The sequence below is a fragment of the Apaloderma vittatum genome, unplaced genomic scaffold (assembly GCF_000703405.1).
Source record: "Apaloderma vittatum isolate BGI_N311 unplaced genomic scaffold, ASM70340v1 scaffold20282, whole genome shotgun sequence".
Lineage (NCBI taxonomy): Eukaryota > Metazoa > Chordata > Aves > Trogoniformes > Trogonidae > Apaloderma > Apaloderma vittatum.
The window spans coordinates 34,603-48,579 of record NW_009703358.1 but is presented as its reverse complement, the minus strand read 5'-3'; the positions used below and the strand labels follow the sequence as shown (position 1 = coordinate 48,579).

Sequence of the window (13,977 nt, the reverse complement as noted above, 5' to 3'; positions counted from 1 at the left end):
ATTTCCCCCCCCCCCCCAAAGTATCACTTGTTTTTGTAATCTTATAACTAGAAAAGGTATTTGTTTGGGGGAAAAGGCATTGAGAAAGAAGAGAATTTTAAAATTGCACAATTATGGTTGAAAAAAACAGAGCAGACAACGTCATGCGTTTCTGAAGAGCACACTGTTTAATTTTATAGTAACAGTATTTTAAGAATGCTGACGGTACACAGGAAAGAAGTGAATAATTCTTATTGCAAAACCCTGATGGTTTGGTGTATTCAAAATGTTAAGACTTAATCAGCTCTGGATTTCTCTTAGGAAAAACAGGACATTTGGAGAAAAAAAAAAGCTGAAGCAGTAGTGATTTATCAAAGTAGCATTCAAATAAAATAAAGGTTTGGCATCCTTACTTAGAATAGGCTGGAAAATGCATTTATGTTTTCATGTACTTTTTTTTTTTTCCTGATGTGCCTGATTGACTTGTTTTAATACCAGTGTTATTTACATTTCAGGGATGGGCCTCTATTATGCAGGAAATTGTCCAAACCCCTACAGCTGTATTTTAAATTGAAATGATTTTTTTTATGAAGTGATTGTGCAGACTTAATTTAGTAATCTATTATTAAATTTATAGTTTCAGGCTGCATAAAGTCTTTATATAGATTGAAAATGGGCACATACAAAAATCTAGGCTATATATACACCTGGTTCTGTATATTAAATCTTTTACATATGTTGTCCATTTTCAGAAACAAATAAACTGCTGCTTTTGAAAACTCAGCTTCTCTTCCATATTAGGGAATTCTGCAGACTCCCTATGTTCCTTAGCTTCAGTATAATGCTAAATCAGTTTGTACATTAGTCTATTTTTAGTTATGAATGAACTTTATGGAGTGCAGCGCGCGCAGTGATTTCAGAGATTCTCGCTCATAAAACCCATGTGTCATGCGCCGCAATTGCAGCAGTAAACGTCATGCAAGCTCTGGGCTTCCAGGGACCCAAGCCCTGAAATTTCCAGGAGGGAAAAGCATCCCCCTTCGCCCTTTTATATGAAATATTACACGTATAGTAAATCTCATCGCGTGGAATCGGTTTAAATTTGGTGACCTTGGCTGTGGCAGGCAGGTTTGCCTGGCATGGCAGCTGGGTGACACTAGAGGGCAACTGAGAGTTTTCTTTAAACCAACCGAGCTGGAGATGGTTTTAATATCAACTAAGTGTTTAAACTCGGTAAGGATATATTTTCCTGTCTGCAGATTTCGCATATGTAACCTCTGAGTTTCCACTGACAGAAAATAATAATCCAACTGAAGTTCTTCTGGGGGAAAATACAGCGGGAGCGGGTCAGAAGCCTGCTTTTGCCCAAATAAGGCTTTTTTTGCAGACCCTGTGTGTTAGATAATGATCAACTGACAGTCGGTCATGAGTTAATAATGCTGGATGCTGAAATATGCATACCATGTGGTATACAACAGTTCTGCGGAGAGAGACAAACACGGCTATAATTAGACATCTGAAACACAAGGAAGTGTGTAAATTGTTTAATAGTCCCTCCACTTAATTCACTCAGATAATTTCCTAAGAACCAGTATTGACTACGAAAGAATATTGCACAATTGCCTTCATATTTAGTTTAAACCCTGCCCTGCTTGGATAAATTAGTGAATACAGCTCAGATTTATTTGGATTTTTCTGAGTGCTAGAGATTTAGTGGGGCTGTAACGCAGAGATGGGCTCAGTTCTGTTTGTGTTGATGTTTGGGACGATTGCGCCAAGTTCACAGGATTTGTGCTTGTTTAAACTGAGCACATGATCTTACCATCAGGACTTTAAAGCTGCCATTTTGAGGGCATTTTGGCGATTATATAGTTTCCCTTTCTACTCATTCATAGCCTGACAAAGTTAGCAGAGTTCCACCGCTGTGTTTTTCCGGTTAAAAGGTACGGATCCCTCCTCTTCTCAGCAATCCTGAGCAGCATCACCCCCATGCCCCAGCATCTAAGCTCCATATCAGGTGTGTGCAGGTCCCCAGAGGTGCGAGGGCTTTGTCCCAAACTCCGTGTGGAAGCAGAGTTATTCTCCAGCCTCTTCATGTCTGCATGTGCTGCGGCGGGGTGCCCGGCCAGCCAGCTGCTGCTGGTGAGGTTGGCAATAACCCAGAGATGCGAATGGGAGCAGGGCTTAGGCTACGGCTGCTGCTCCTATCTCCACCTAATGCCTTCTGTAATCCTCGTGGTGGTGGCAGCTGAATGAAGTTATCAAAGGGGGGAGCTTACTCTCTAGTTTCTGTGCGTCACTTTACTAATATCTTCTTGCATGTTGATTGTGCCTCACAAATTTTGATTACTTCGCAGTGCAATGACCAAGCGCAAAGAAGAAAAGAAAAAAAAAAGAAAACTAATATTCTTACACTAAAAAAATATTCTTCCTTATATAATCAGTTACAAATCAGAAATGCAAGAGATTTAAGCAATGTATTTGCTGTTTTCACATTGCCTACAACTGGGTGATCATTGCTTCCTACCTGCTGTTGTCATTCACAAAAGCAAAGTCTCTGGAAACTGTCCCTTTTATGCTTCTTGCATGAATTTCTGCCTGTTCAGATTCATGCACGGTGTCCATCCTTTACCAGTCAATTAGCCCGTCTCATCTGTCTTACCTACGTGGGTACGACTGACTATGTATCTATTGTATTTCCAAGGTATGTAGGTCACGTCTCCATTGGGTACTGCTGACTCCGCTAGACAGCAATTTCACAAACGCTGGCTTTTGCTGGAGAGAAAAGGAAATATTGCTAGGAAAGCTGTCTTAACATTTGCAGTGTGTTCTTATTTGCCTTTTGCTTTCTGAAGCCCTCTAATGGGAAGTCTGCCTTGGGTGTTCTGCTGAGTTTTGATGAGACAGGCTGACTTGCATGGGTTTGCTGTACGTTTGTGGTTCTTGCTGCCATGTTTGTGCCGCTTTTGTCTTGGCTGTTACATAATCCGTTCGTGCCTGCTCACTGTTTCCTCACTTGCTTGCTTGCTTTTGCTTTTTCTTTTCTAAGCCCAGACTATTCTGTGAAGTCTGTGCTTCCTGAGTATTGCTGTGACCCTCCTACAGAAAGGAAAGCTCCTGTCTGCCGGGTGCAGCTTCCCAGGCGGTGACCTTTGGGGGCAGAGGGTTTTGAGGATGGAGATTGACTGCAGATTTCTGAGGGAGAGCAAAACTTGATGAACCCATGTCTCATTCTGTGATGTTGCCCAAGCACATGGTGTTTCATGATGAGATATGACGATGTGTTTGTTCAGGGCTTGAATGGTTCTTTCCCGTTAGTGCCGGATAGAGTCGTGCTGGCTTGGTCATGTTCGATGCTTAGCATAAGCTCAGCCTCAAAGATGTGAGTAGCCAGAGTGAGGTCATCAGAGGTCTTTGCATGCTCCAGGTCTTTATGAGTTCTGCACGTACTTTGCTGAATCAAGGCTACAGCTCTTTGTGTTCCTTGTCCTGTACAGCACAGCACTTTCACTGTGTTTGATCCTATACTCCTGCAGTTTCTCACCAGAAGAACCACTGAGTCATCTAATCTGGTATGAACCCCAAGTAGAAGCTCGTTGGCCAAAATTACCAGCAAATGCTTTCATCCAGTTCACCACCTTTTTTTCTGAAAGAGAAGGGAAACAGCTGTTTGAGCAAGGACCGCAGCCAGACAGCTGGACGCCTCCTCGGTGCAGCCAGCCAGGCTGCTGCAGCCGCCCGCAGTGATGAGGCTCTCCCGGCAGCAGCCCGGACCCAGTCCTCGCCGTGGCTGAGGCGGGATGCCCAGCTCTGCTCCGATATCTTTACAAAGCCTCTCCAATTGGATGCATTTCTTCCTGCACTGTGAACGCCAGCTTGTGTATGGCTCAGGCTTTTCCTGAAGAGTCTTCCAAAAGCTGGTCTTACACGTGTCTCCATCGTGTATGTAGGCTGCAGTGCCTAGACATGCCTCTTTGTACCGCCTCGGTTCTGAGTGCCGGCTTTTTCTCACCTTTGAGGCACTTGTATTACCTGATGAGGGCATTTCTCAGTCATTCTTGCTCAAACCCAGTGTGGCTTGAGTTAGTCAGACCTCCTCCTTGAATTCAGATCTCCCTTTGGCCACGGCATCTTCCTGTCAGGGTAAGTTGAATTTCCAGGGAGTTGGCCTGTGAAGCATCACCCTTGGCTCAGTCTGTGCGACCTGTAGTCCTTGCACACACATTTCATGCTGGAGCTGTACTGAAGAGCATTGCGTTTGCCTGGTCCAGTTTTCCTCCTAATTACTCGTTTGTATGACTCAACGTTCACACTGTGCCAGTCCTTGTGTCGGTGTGAACGTTACTGTCAGGGACCTTGTATTTGTTTCACTGGTGAAAAGGTTGAATACTAGCAAGGCGAAGAACAACTCCTGTGGAATCCCACCAGAAATATTTTCATTTGGTAGAAATTCCTCAGTGATGCCTGCCTTTGGGTCTGTCGTTTAGCCAGTTCTTCATTTAATGTACGCTTGAACAAAATTTAGTGCTGTTTTTTTAATCTAAGAATTATCTAATATTGAATTAGCTGTCTTACTGAAATGCAGGTAAGTTCCACATGCTCAGCTAGTTTCTCTAACCAAGCTCGTAGTTTCAAAGTGTAAAATAAGGTGCTTTGTTTTTCTTTTCTGTTGTTTTAAGATCTGGTTTCTCTAAAGCCAAGTCAGTTGACTGGCTTTGATTATATTCTTTTACAAGCATATCATCTGGCTTCTTTGCAAATATGGAACAAATATTTACCAAACACCTCTGCCTCTTTTTTGAATCATTAATAACAATCCTCTGTAGCCAGTAATAGACCTACGCTGGATTTTTTAATTATTATTATTTGAATTTACTCTAAGGTCTACTTGAATGTCACCTATTTGTCAAGCATAGATTTTTCTCTGAAGCCTTCAGCTTCCCTCTTCCACTTATTGCACTTTATAATTTCTAACACATGGATAGATTTTGTCAAAAAAACCCCAAACCAACAAACTTTTTACATTTTTTTAAAACCCAAATTCGTCAGCAGGTCATAAAGAAGCTCAGATCAAGCAAAAATTCTTAACTTTCAACCATACTGAAATGAAGAAAAATGAAACTCCAAGCCTGATCCTGAATCTTGTCCCCAGCTTCCATGGAAATGAAAAACATTCAGTTTTTGGCAAAGTTGGCCAACTTGATATTTACAATGCCTCTTGCTTTTCTATTAAAAGCAATGCTCGTCTGAACTGTAATCCATGAAAAATACCACCTTTTTGCTTTTTTCAGAGGTTGTCTGGTTGGGAGGGGGGTCAGAACAACAGTCTGCAGCAAGTCATATGTCTCCACATTAATCCACACAAGGAAGTGTCTGTTTCACTTATTTCCAAATGAGGAATGTTTTCTTTAGAGAGGTAGCAAATTGATTTTCTCCACATGGAGCGTGGGATATCTCATTTCCAAAACAAAACTTTCAGAAATGGCTACACAAGTCCGCTCTTTCTCCCTGAGAGTTAGCAGTGTGGATCTTTCGTGTTCCCTGCAAGGTTCTTGGCTCTTGTATTCCGCAGTTTCCAGGTCAGGTCTGGCGTGTTCAGTTACAAAGAAAGGAACAAGCAAGTTTTTGCATTTAGAAAAAGTCTAGTAAAACAGTCGTAGTATTCAAATTTGATGTGCAGCTTGAGTAAGCAAGCGGCATGTGTTTGTGAAGAGGCTGTGTGACCCCCAGAGCTCAGTGAGAGCTTTGGTTGTTGGTAGGAGCTCATCACTGACTTCCATAGGTAGACTTGGGAGCCTGTAGAAAGTTTCTCCAAATTCAGTTGTTTTCTAAACAAAGGCTTATTTTTTTTTAGTGGAGTCTGATCTTCTGCTTTGTTTCCAGACGCTTTAATTTCTGACCCTTTGATGCATTACTACATCGGTTGCAACTTGCTTCTCTTCACCAGTGTGCCTGGGCGATAAATGCCCCAGGCCTCCTGACTCAGGTTCTCTTTCCAGGAGGCAGAAGCTTTTAAATAAACTTCTAGGGGTGAAAAGAAAACAAATTAAATGTAAGATCATGAACTCAGGATGCAGAAAAGGGAATGAGGTAAAGGAGAGAAAACAAAGAGATGGAGACCACAAGGAAATCGAGGGAGCAGCTTCGACTCCAGGGCAGTATGCGAGATTAACCTTTGAGCAGTTTTTGAGACTGTGCTTAAATATAGCAATATGCTTTTTTTTTAACTTTCAGATATTGCAGAGTGCCAGAAGCCCCCTAGAGGGGTAAGTGTTAAAACTATTAAAACTGTTAACTTTCTATTCATTACATTTTAAAAGGTGCAACATGTAAGCATGTTTTTAAGCCAAGAGCTAACTTTTGCCAGGCTGCTATAGGAATGTCCTCAGGTGCAAAAGGATTCTGTGAGGAGATGTTCTGCAAGGTATCTACAGGACAGAGAGGCTGCACCGCAGCTTGTCTCATGCAAGCACACTTCTCTCTCAAGCTCAGCACCACAGTGCCTCCCTGTTTATTAACTTCTGGGACCTTGCAGTGCTCCACCTTAATTCCAAGCTTCACAACTACCTCCTTCTGGTGCACTCTTACCTCTCCTCTTTAGGTCTGACCTGACTCTGTAGGCTCACCCTAAATGTAGTCCCAGATCTTTGCTGGCCCTTCTTTGCTGACAGCCTTGGACAGTTTTACAAGCTCAGTTGTTGTTTTCATGTTGTCATACTCTTGCAGTGGGCAAAAATACTGTTCCTTCCTTTCCTTTCATCTTTTCCCAGGACAGTAATACGGCCAAATAAGCCAGGCAGCCAGAATCTAGTTGGTGGTGTAAGTTTAAGTGTATTGGCAATGCTGAGCAGCTATCCTGGTACTTTCTTCAGCAAAATACAGTGATGGCCCTTTTCCTTTTTTCTTTTTTATTCCTGCTTTTGAAGTGTTTCTAAAAAATGAGAGTGCCAGCAAGCCAGAATCAAAGTCATATCAGAAAATAGTTATGGAGATCAGAGAGGCCTGGAACAGGCAAGAACTTTGATCATGGGCATGACAATTGCTCAAATGTTCTTTAGAGTAAGTAATGTGGAGTGAGCAAGAAAAGGTACATGGTTTAGTCATGAGTACAGTACTGTTTACTTACATGGTTTGCTGAGCAGCCAACAAGGTCCAAGGTTATTTTGGACTCAGCATGAGTAAGTAATCCAGGTATGACAGATGAGGTAATGCATTCCAGGCTCATTAAAAACTCTTGGCTACTCCACTGATTTTGACAAAGTGCCAACACAGCTTGACCTCAGCTGTATGAAGGCCACTATTTTTTTTAACACCCTCCCTATACCAACACAACTTTTACACCAACCAAAATATATGCATCACGACATCAGTGTTGTGGGGAGGGTTGAACTCACTGGACTTCCAGCGATAACCAGACTCCTAAAAAAGAGATAATTGTGCTGTAACTGACCTGCTGAAGTTAGATACCCCAAAACCACAGCCATTATCTCAGCTTATTTGTGTATCTAGGATGACTGTGTGTGCATAGTACATTGCGTTCACAGCACGGACATGGCTCAGGTGAGCCTGACTTGATCGTGGACCTGGTAACAGAGAGATGGTACCTCCAATGAGAACTTCCCCTTCCTGGGGATGCAGGTAGAGAAGGTGACTGCTGGAGGCGCCGTCTTTTCATAGCGGCTACGATTTTCCAGCTGCTGACCTCAGCAGCTCCCATGGATCTCATTCTTGGGTACTTCTCTTTCCCCTGCATAGAACTTGCCATGCTCAGGTTTAACCTGGAGCTGGGAGTTGTACTAGGTGATCAGGCTTAGAAATGCTTGTTTCCCATGTCCTGCTGAGTAGGCTGCGTCCCTGAAAGCTGAGCAGATGAGGGTGGTAGGGGCAGGAGAGCAGTGGCCACAACTTTGTGGGTTTTCTGAGTGGATGGTCAGTGTAGCCATCTCCTTCCTCACTTTCTAGCCCCTCCTCTGATCACCTGTGATATCCTGATGCTTTCACAGGCTGATGAAAGTGCTGGAGGGGGAGGATGTAGTTTTTGAGCAAGGGTGCTGTTTTGTGGCTTCGTGAACAGAGAGGACCTCCAGCTTCAAGGAAGCATCTAGCTGGTCTGAGCAGCATTATCCCTGAGCTCCACTCTTCCCTGGGTGCCTCACTGTAATCTCAGGAAGGGGCTCCTTGAGTCAGCAAGGCACAGGCATGTGTGGGCTTCAAGTGAGTTTCTCTTCCAGAGGTCTGGAACTTGGAGATTTGGGCCGTTTGAATCGTGCTGGGCGCAGGTCTCTGCCCACAGCCCTTCCACGTCTGCCTGCCACCAGCAGCAGCGGCTCTGCTCTCCCGGGACGTTGTCACCCACTGATGGCAGGCACAGGGCTCTTCTCATTCACATCCCAAACCTCGAGCGTGCAGGGTGCCTCTGCTGTCCCGATATCCATCCCTTGAATCACACCTAAGCAGAGGCAAATAAAATTCCTGGCAGCCTGTCAGAGGTCCCAGTGGCCATTCCAGTAGCTGAGCATTCTCCTATTGCAGATACAGCAGAAACAAAAAGAGGAAGAGAAGGGGAAAAAAACCCCCACAAATTGGCAAAAGCAAATATGTTGTCAAATGCACGGGAAAGAAAGTATTTAAACTGGTAAAAGGTGGCAAATAAATGCAAACATTTTTACATACTTATTTATTCATTTTTTAACTTTAATTTGTTTTTCTTATATTCTCGCCTTCTGGGAATACAGAAGTTATCAGGTCTCCCTACCACAGATGATTTCAGAAAATGAATTTGAAAGCCATATGCACAAACACATGAAGAAATTGTTTCAGATATTCTCAGGTAGTCATGCCAGAAGTCCTTCTCCACCAGAAGGCAGAAAAAACCACAGGATATTCGCTTAGCTGTCCAGTACATAGCGAATGTCCAGTGTCATCAGGAAAACTGACTGGGACTAAGCCACAAACATGTGTGTAGAATTGCTTTAAAATAATTATGAATAACAAGAAATCTGCAGTGTGCTCAGAAATATGTAATAAACGAAACCAAAAAATGAGAAACATTAGAACAGATATGTGATTTGTAAATTATTTCTTCAGTCCTAGTCAGGTTTCCTATCTCAAAAGAACAAAATGGATATAGCTGAAATAAATAATCTTCAAATAATGTGTTTATTTATAATGATTTAGGGAGCGTACGTTAATGGCTTTGTTTCAAGTGTAACTGGAACTATTTCAGATGTTTTCTTTCACAGAGTAGGTACTAGAGGCAAAGACCTTCTCTTCTGATACTAATGCCTGATGCTGTTTTTTTTTGTTACTTGTGGGTCTGACCTTGAATGGCATAAAGTGATTCCAAGCCATAGGGTGGGGCATGAGGGGCAGTCCTCGTGTGTGCTGCGGACACGCGGTCCCAGCTGCAGCTCCTCAGGCACGGGGAGAATGCAAATACCCCCTTTCCAAGTGGGTTTGTGCCAGGTCTGCCATGGAAAGCTCCAATTCAAACAGTGTTTATATGCAAGCTCAATATACCTGGAATTTAGGAACAAATGCCTTCTTGCTTTGAAAGCTTTCAGCAAAACATTAGGAGTGCTTTGCAATGTGATACAAAGTAGGGTGCCAACACTCAGGATAACAAGTATGTTTGGAAAACATTGAGCCTTGAACTAGTTTCTTTATTTATTAACAAAAAAAAAAAGAAAAGAAGAAGAAAGAGAAGGTAATTCACACGCAAGAGTGTTTGATCCTGGCTGAAGCACACCTCTCTGTGGCTGTTGGTGAGACCGGGTCGGGGATGCGTTCGTTGGAAGGTTAACGTTTTGCCACCTGTGCCAGGGTGTAGTAAATAGAGGGAACATTTCTGTTTTCTTCGGCACCTTTTTAAAGAAGGTGTGACTGATGGGGCTAACCATGGTCGAGGATCTGTCCGTCCCATCCAGGTCGCGTGCGAAAAAAGCAGTAGACGTGGGGCAGCCACGAAAGGCGGGGGGCTGAGCAGGGTTTATAAATAGGACCGGGCGGAGTGGCCGGGGCTGGCAGTCTGGCAGCCGACGCTGGAGTCCTCGGAGCTCATCCCACGCTCCCGCCGAGTCGCTCATCTCTGTTTATATGAGTAATGGAGCGGCTGGGGGAGGGGATTTGTAAGCACAGAGCAAATACTCTTAGTGTTCATTTTGTCTAAGACTGACATCCACACCAAGTGGAGACTTCCAGCGACGTAGTGTGCAGTCACGTGCTGTAGTGTTCATGAGTACAGATATAAATCAGGCAGATGTTTGTCGACTGGAATGGGTAATAATTTCTTTCTCTCTTTGTTTGATTTTTTGCATGTTAGCCTCAGATGACAATTTCAGAATTGCTTTCTGCAGTACTTTTCAATAAGCAGAATGTACTTCACTGGAGATAGATGGAGATATTCCTATAGGGAGATAAACATACTTTGATATAGACACAAATACAGACTTGCACACGTACGCCCAGGCACACGTAGATAGATATATTTACCGTGTGCCAGGGCTGGGAGGAGAGGAAAGATGTGTCTTTCGGACTTCAGGTTTTAAACCCAAGGCTTTTCTTTTTCTCTGAACAGACCAAAAATGACACTGTTACTCGAACTATAAAATCAAATTAGCACCCTTTATTGTGTTTGCAAACTAATTAAAATGTAAAATGTCCTGAAACCACTGGCTTAGTGTGTGACAAATGTAAGATTAGAAACAATTAGAAGGCACTCAAGAGGTTTGTGGTATTTAGATTTCTGACATTGTTCTAATCACCCCTTTAAGTAATGAAAACAATGGTTACCTAGAAATTAAAGGTTTAAAGGAAATTATCTTATTCGGTACAGTCATTAGTTAAAGAATGTTTATCATTTTAAATGTTACCATAGTAGTCAGAAGCTGATTTTTAAATCTGAAAGCAGGCAGGACACGTAATAATGAGCAAACGTCTGCTTCATCTGTTATTTCTATATGCGATCATAATTTATATTGTAATACTGCTATTGAAAGATGAGTCTGATATTTTTTATGATGATCCATATCCCATTCTGCGTATGGCTCAGCACAGTTAGGATTAGTCACTGTGTTATTTCAGAGCTGTTTTATCTTAAGAATTGGACAAAACTGAAAGTGATTCATGTTAATTTATATGTGTGGTATGTAACCCTTACGAAACAATCAATCACTTATTTCAGTGCCTGTCAACTTCCAGAACTAGTTGTTAAGGGTTTTTTTGATCCATTTCAGGACTCGAGGGTAATTTTTAAAATTTTTTTTCTTTTACTTTTTTAGAAGAACTTTGACAATGACACGGTATATAAACATTTCTTGGAGCTGCAAGGAATTTCAAGATTTCAAAACATTTCCAAAACTAGATGTTTCCCAAAGTTAGAAATAGTAGTTAGTACTCTTACTTGAAGTTTAGAAATAATAAATTCGGCACACTGATTAATCCAAAGTTACCTATTAATATTCTATTTTGTTCTTTTTTTGTACCATATTTGTGCCTTCTCTCCGAGTCCTTTGGAGACCAGTGTTTGACTTTCTATTAATTAGTTATATGAAAGTAGAGTACATTAGTGTTGGAGGATTGTCCTGGATTTGAGCTAAAACCCAGTCCTATTTAGCTCAAACTCAGGACAGGGATATTCTATAGAAACATATAGTGTGTCAAGATGCAACTGATGGAAGGTGGTAAGCTTGTGATAAGCATTTGCTCTAGACAGATGTGTACATTTCTGTGACTGATTGTAATGGAATTATTTATTATGCTTTCAGCTGTTAAGAATCCAGTATAAGACAATGTGCTCTAATTGTTCTCCATTAATTTTCAGCGCCAAATCTTAAAGGCAGACCGCGCAAAAAGAAGCCTTGCCCACAGAGAAGAGATTCATTAAATGGCATTAAGGATTCCAACAATAATTCTGAAAGCAAAGCTGTTGCCAAGGTAAATCACTTAATAATACTCTTTTCAGTATGCTCTCCTTTTATAAGTACAGCCCTGCCTTTGTTTCCCAGCGTGCTGTTTCAAATTTAGAGTGTAACTTATTTTCTTGGGGAGATAAATGTAATTTTTTTCAATAGTTTTATTCTTCACTTTAAATCATGCCTGTGTTCAAAGTCACCAGCGACTATAATCACCTAACAACCTAATGCTATCAACTTGTTGGTAACTGGTATTACTTAAGCTTTCTTGGCATCTAGTGTTAGTTTTCACATTCTGTGACACACAAACATCGTTTGTGACAGTATCTTCAAATTAAAAATAAACCTGAGAGCAGCTCACCCTGTTACAATGTACTTCTAAATATAAGTTTGAAGATAAACAGATGATGGAACAAGACTCCCTTCAGTAATGGTTTCTAAGAAGCACACACAAATGACATTGCCCTGGTGTTAAGATCTTGACTTTTTTTAAATTAGAAAAAAAAAAAACAAAAGCCATAAAGGAAGAAATTTGGTATGAAAGCTGAAAAGAAAAATCTGGGCTGTTTCTTTAATAACTTGCTGCTGAGCTCCGTGTTCCAGGATTTGTTGAATAGTGCATGCTTTTACAGAGTCTTCTCTACGTGCTGCAGTGCTTAGCCCATATTGCAAGTAAAAACTGGATCATTGATTTGTGTGAATCGACCTAATCTTTTAGTTATTTATGGGTTTGTATCTTTTCCTTGAAATATTTTTAAATTGAGTTTCTGTACTGTGATTTGCATCTTATTTTCTATGTTGTCAGTGTGGTTTTAAATAGGAATTTGGTTTTCTCTTTAAAAAAAAAGCAGCACAAATGGCTTCTTTCAAGATGATTTAATTTGAAACTGTAAGATGCAAAGACAGAAAATAACTTAGAGCAATGCTTGTAGATTTTTATCTGAGGCAGAACTTTGTGACTGTGATACTTTAGAGCTAAACAGGTTTGCATAGACTGAATTTTTAGGGCAACTCCTCCTGAATCCATTGTTTCAATAAATAAGATGGATGTCTATCTGAAAAACGCTTCCATTGTTGTAACCATGTCTTTAGGAAATACAGTGAACCATAGATCCATTTGCGTTGGTATTGTTGTACGCAGTGAATGTTCTGGGAGATTAGGAGGTTAAGGAGGTCAAGTGGAAGTGTTCTGCTCTCAGTTTCTCATAGGAAGGCAAATTAAATTCCACCTCCTCCTCCTCCTCCCTGGGAGTTCAGTTAAAATTGTGCCTTCTGTTGATGACGATAAAAGAGGCTGAAGTTCATGATGAAGCTCTGCCCTTAAGTCACTGTTTCTCTTCTTTTTGTGCCCTATTGTGCTCAGTTGGAGTCTGTACTATCGTATTAGACAGGCATGGTAAAAGGCGATGGAGCCTGGTGTGTTGAGTTGCGGGGTCCTGCCAGATACTATAGACTTTGCCTGAATGTTTTTGCTCCCTGGAAGAACATGCAAAATCCGTGGTGTGAAAATGTGTCAATTTGCCTCAGTTCCCCCCTCCTCCAAGTCGTTTTCAACATTAAAATATTACCAGCAAACTGCAGCGTGGACTGTGTTATCAAAGCACCCTGTACTGTAGCACGAGTAGTTCTGCCTCTTCAGCACCTGATATATAGGTATTGGATAATTAAAAACAATGGTAGCACTTCATACTAAATTGTTTATCCTCTCTGTTTGTATTTGGGTTCACCCTAACTAGTCGAAGGGGAGAATATTTCAGATAAGAAGTAATTCCACCTATTTATCTACTCATACTGTGCTCATCATTGTGCAGATATTAATAGCATTAATTCTGTCAGCCAGCTTAATTTCATTATAAATAATAGACATGCTCATGATATAATGTCCCTGCATGTAGGTACACTGACTTCACTGTGGCTTTTCACATCAATCTGTGTCTCAGGACTCTGGATGCACTTTAATAAGAGGAGGACAGTGAACCAGAAACTCTCTGCAGCTGATGTATTGCACTTTATACGGACCTTGCCTATGGGTTTGGGGGCAGAGTATTTGGTGAAGTGGAGGGGATGGAGATCTTGTTGCTGGGAA

At 41.6% G+C, this 13,977-nt stretch overlaps 1 protein-coding gene across 1 annotated transcript in view; it reads left to right on the top strand.

Moving 5' to 3' along the window:
- Positions 1 to 13,977, top strand: part of ARID5B (AT rich interactive domain 5B (MRF1-like)) — a 103,936-nt gene that overhangs the window by 56,606 nt on the left and 33,353 nt on the right. Inside the window, exon 3 of the mRNA XM_009864610.1 lies at positions 11,801 to 11,913. Within this exon, the coding sequence (XP_009862912.1) occupies positions 11,801 to 11,913 (113 nt within the window). The remainder of the gene's footprint in view (positions 1 to 11,800; positions 11,914 to 13,977) is intronic.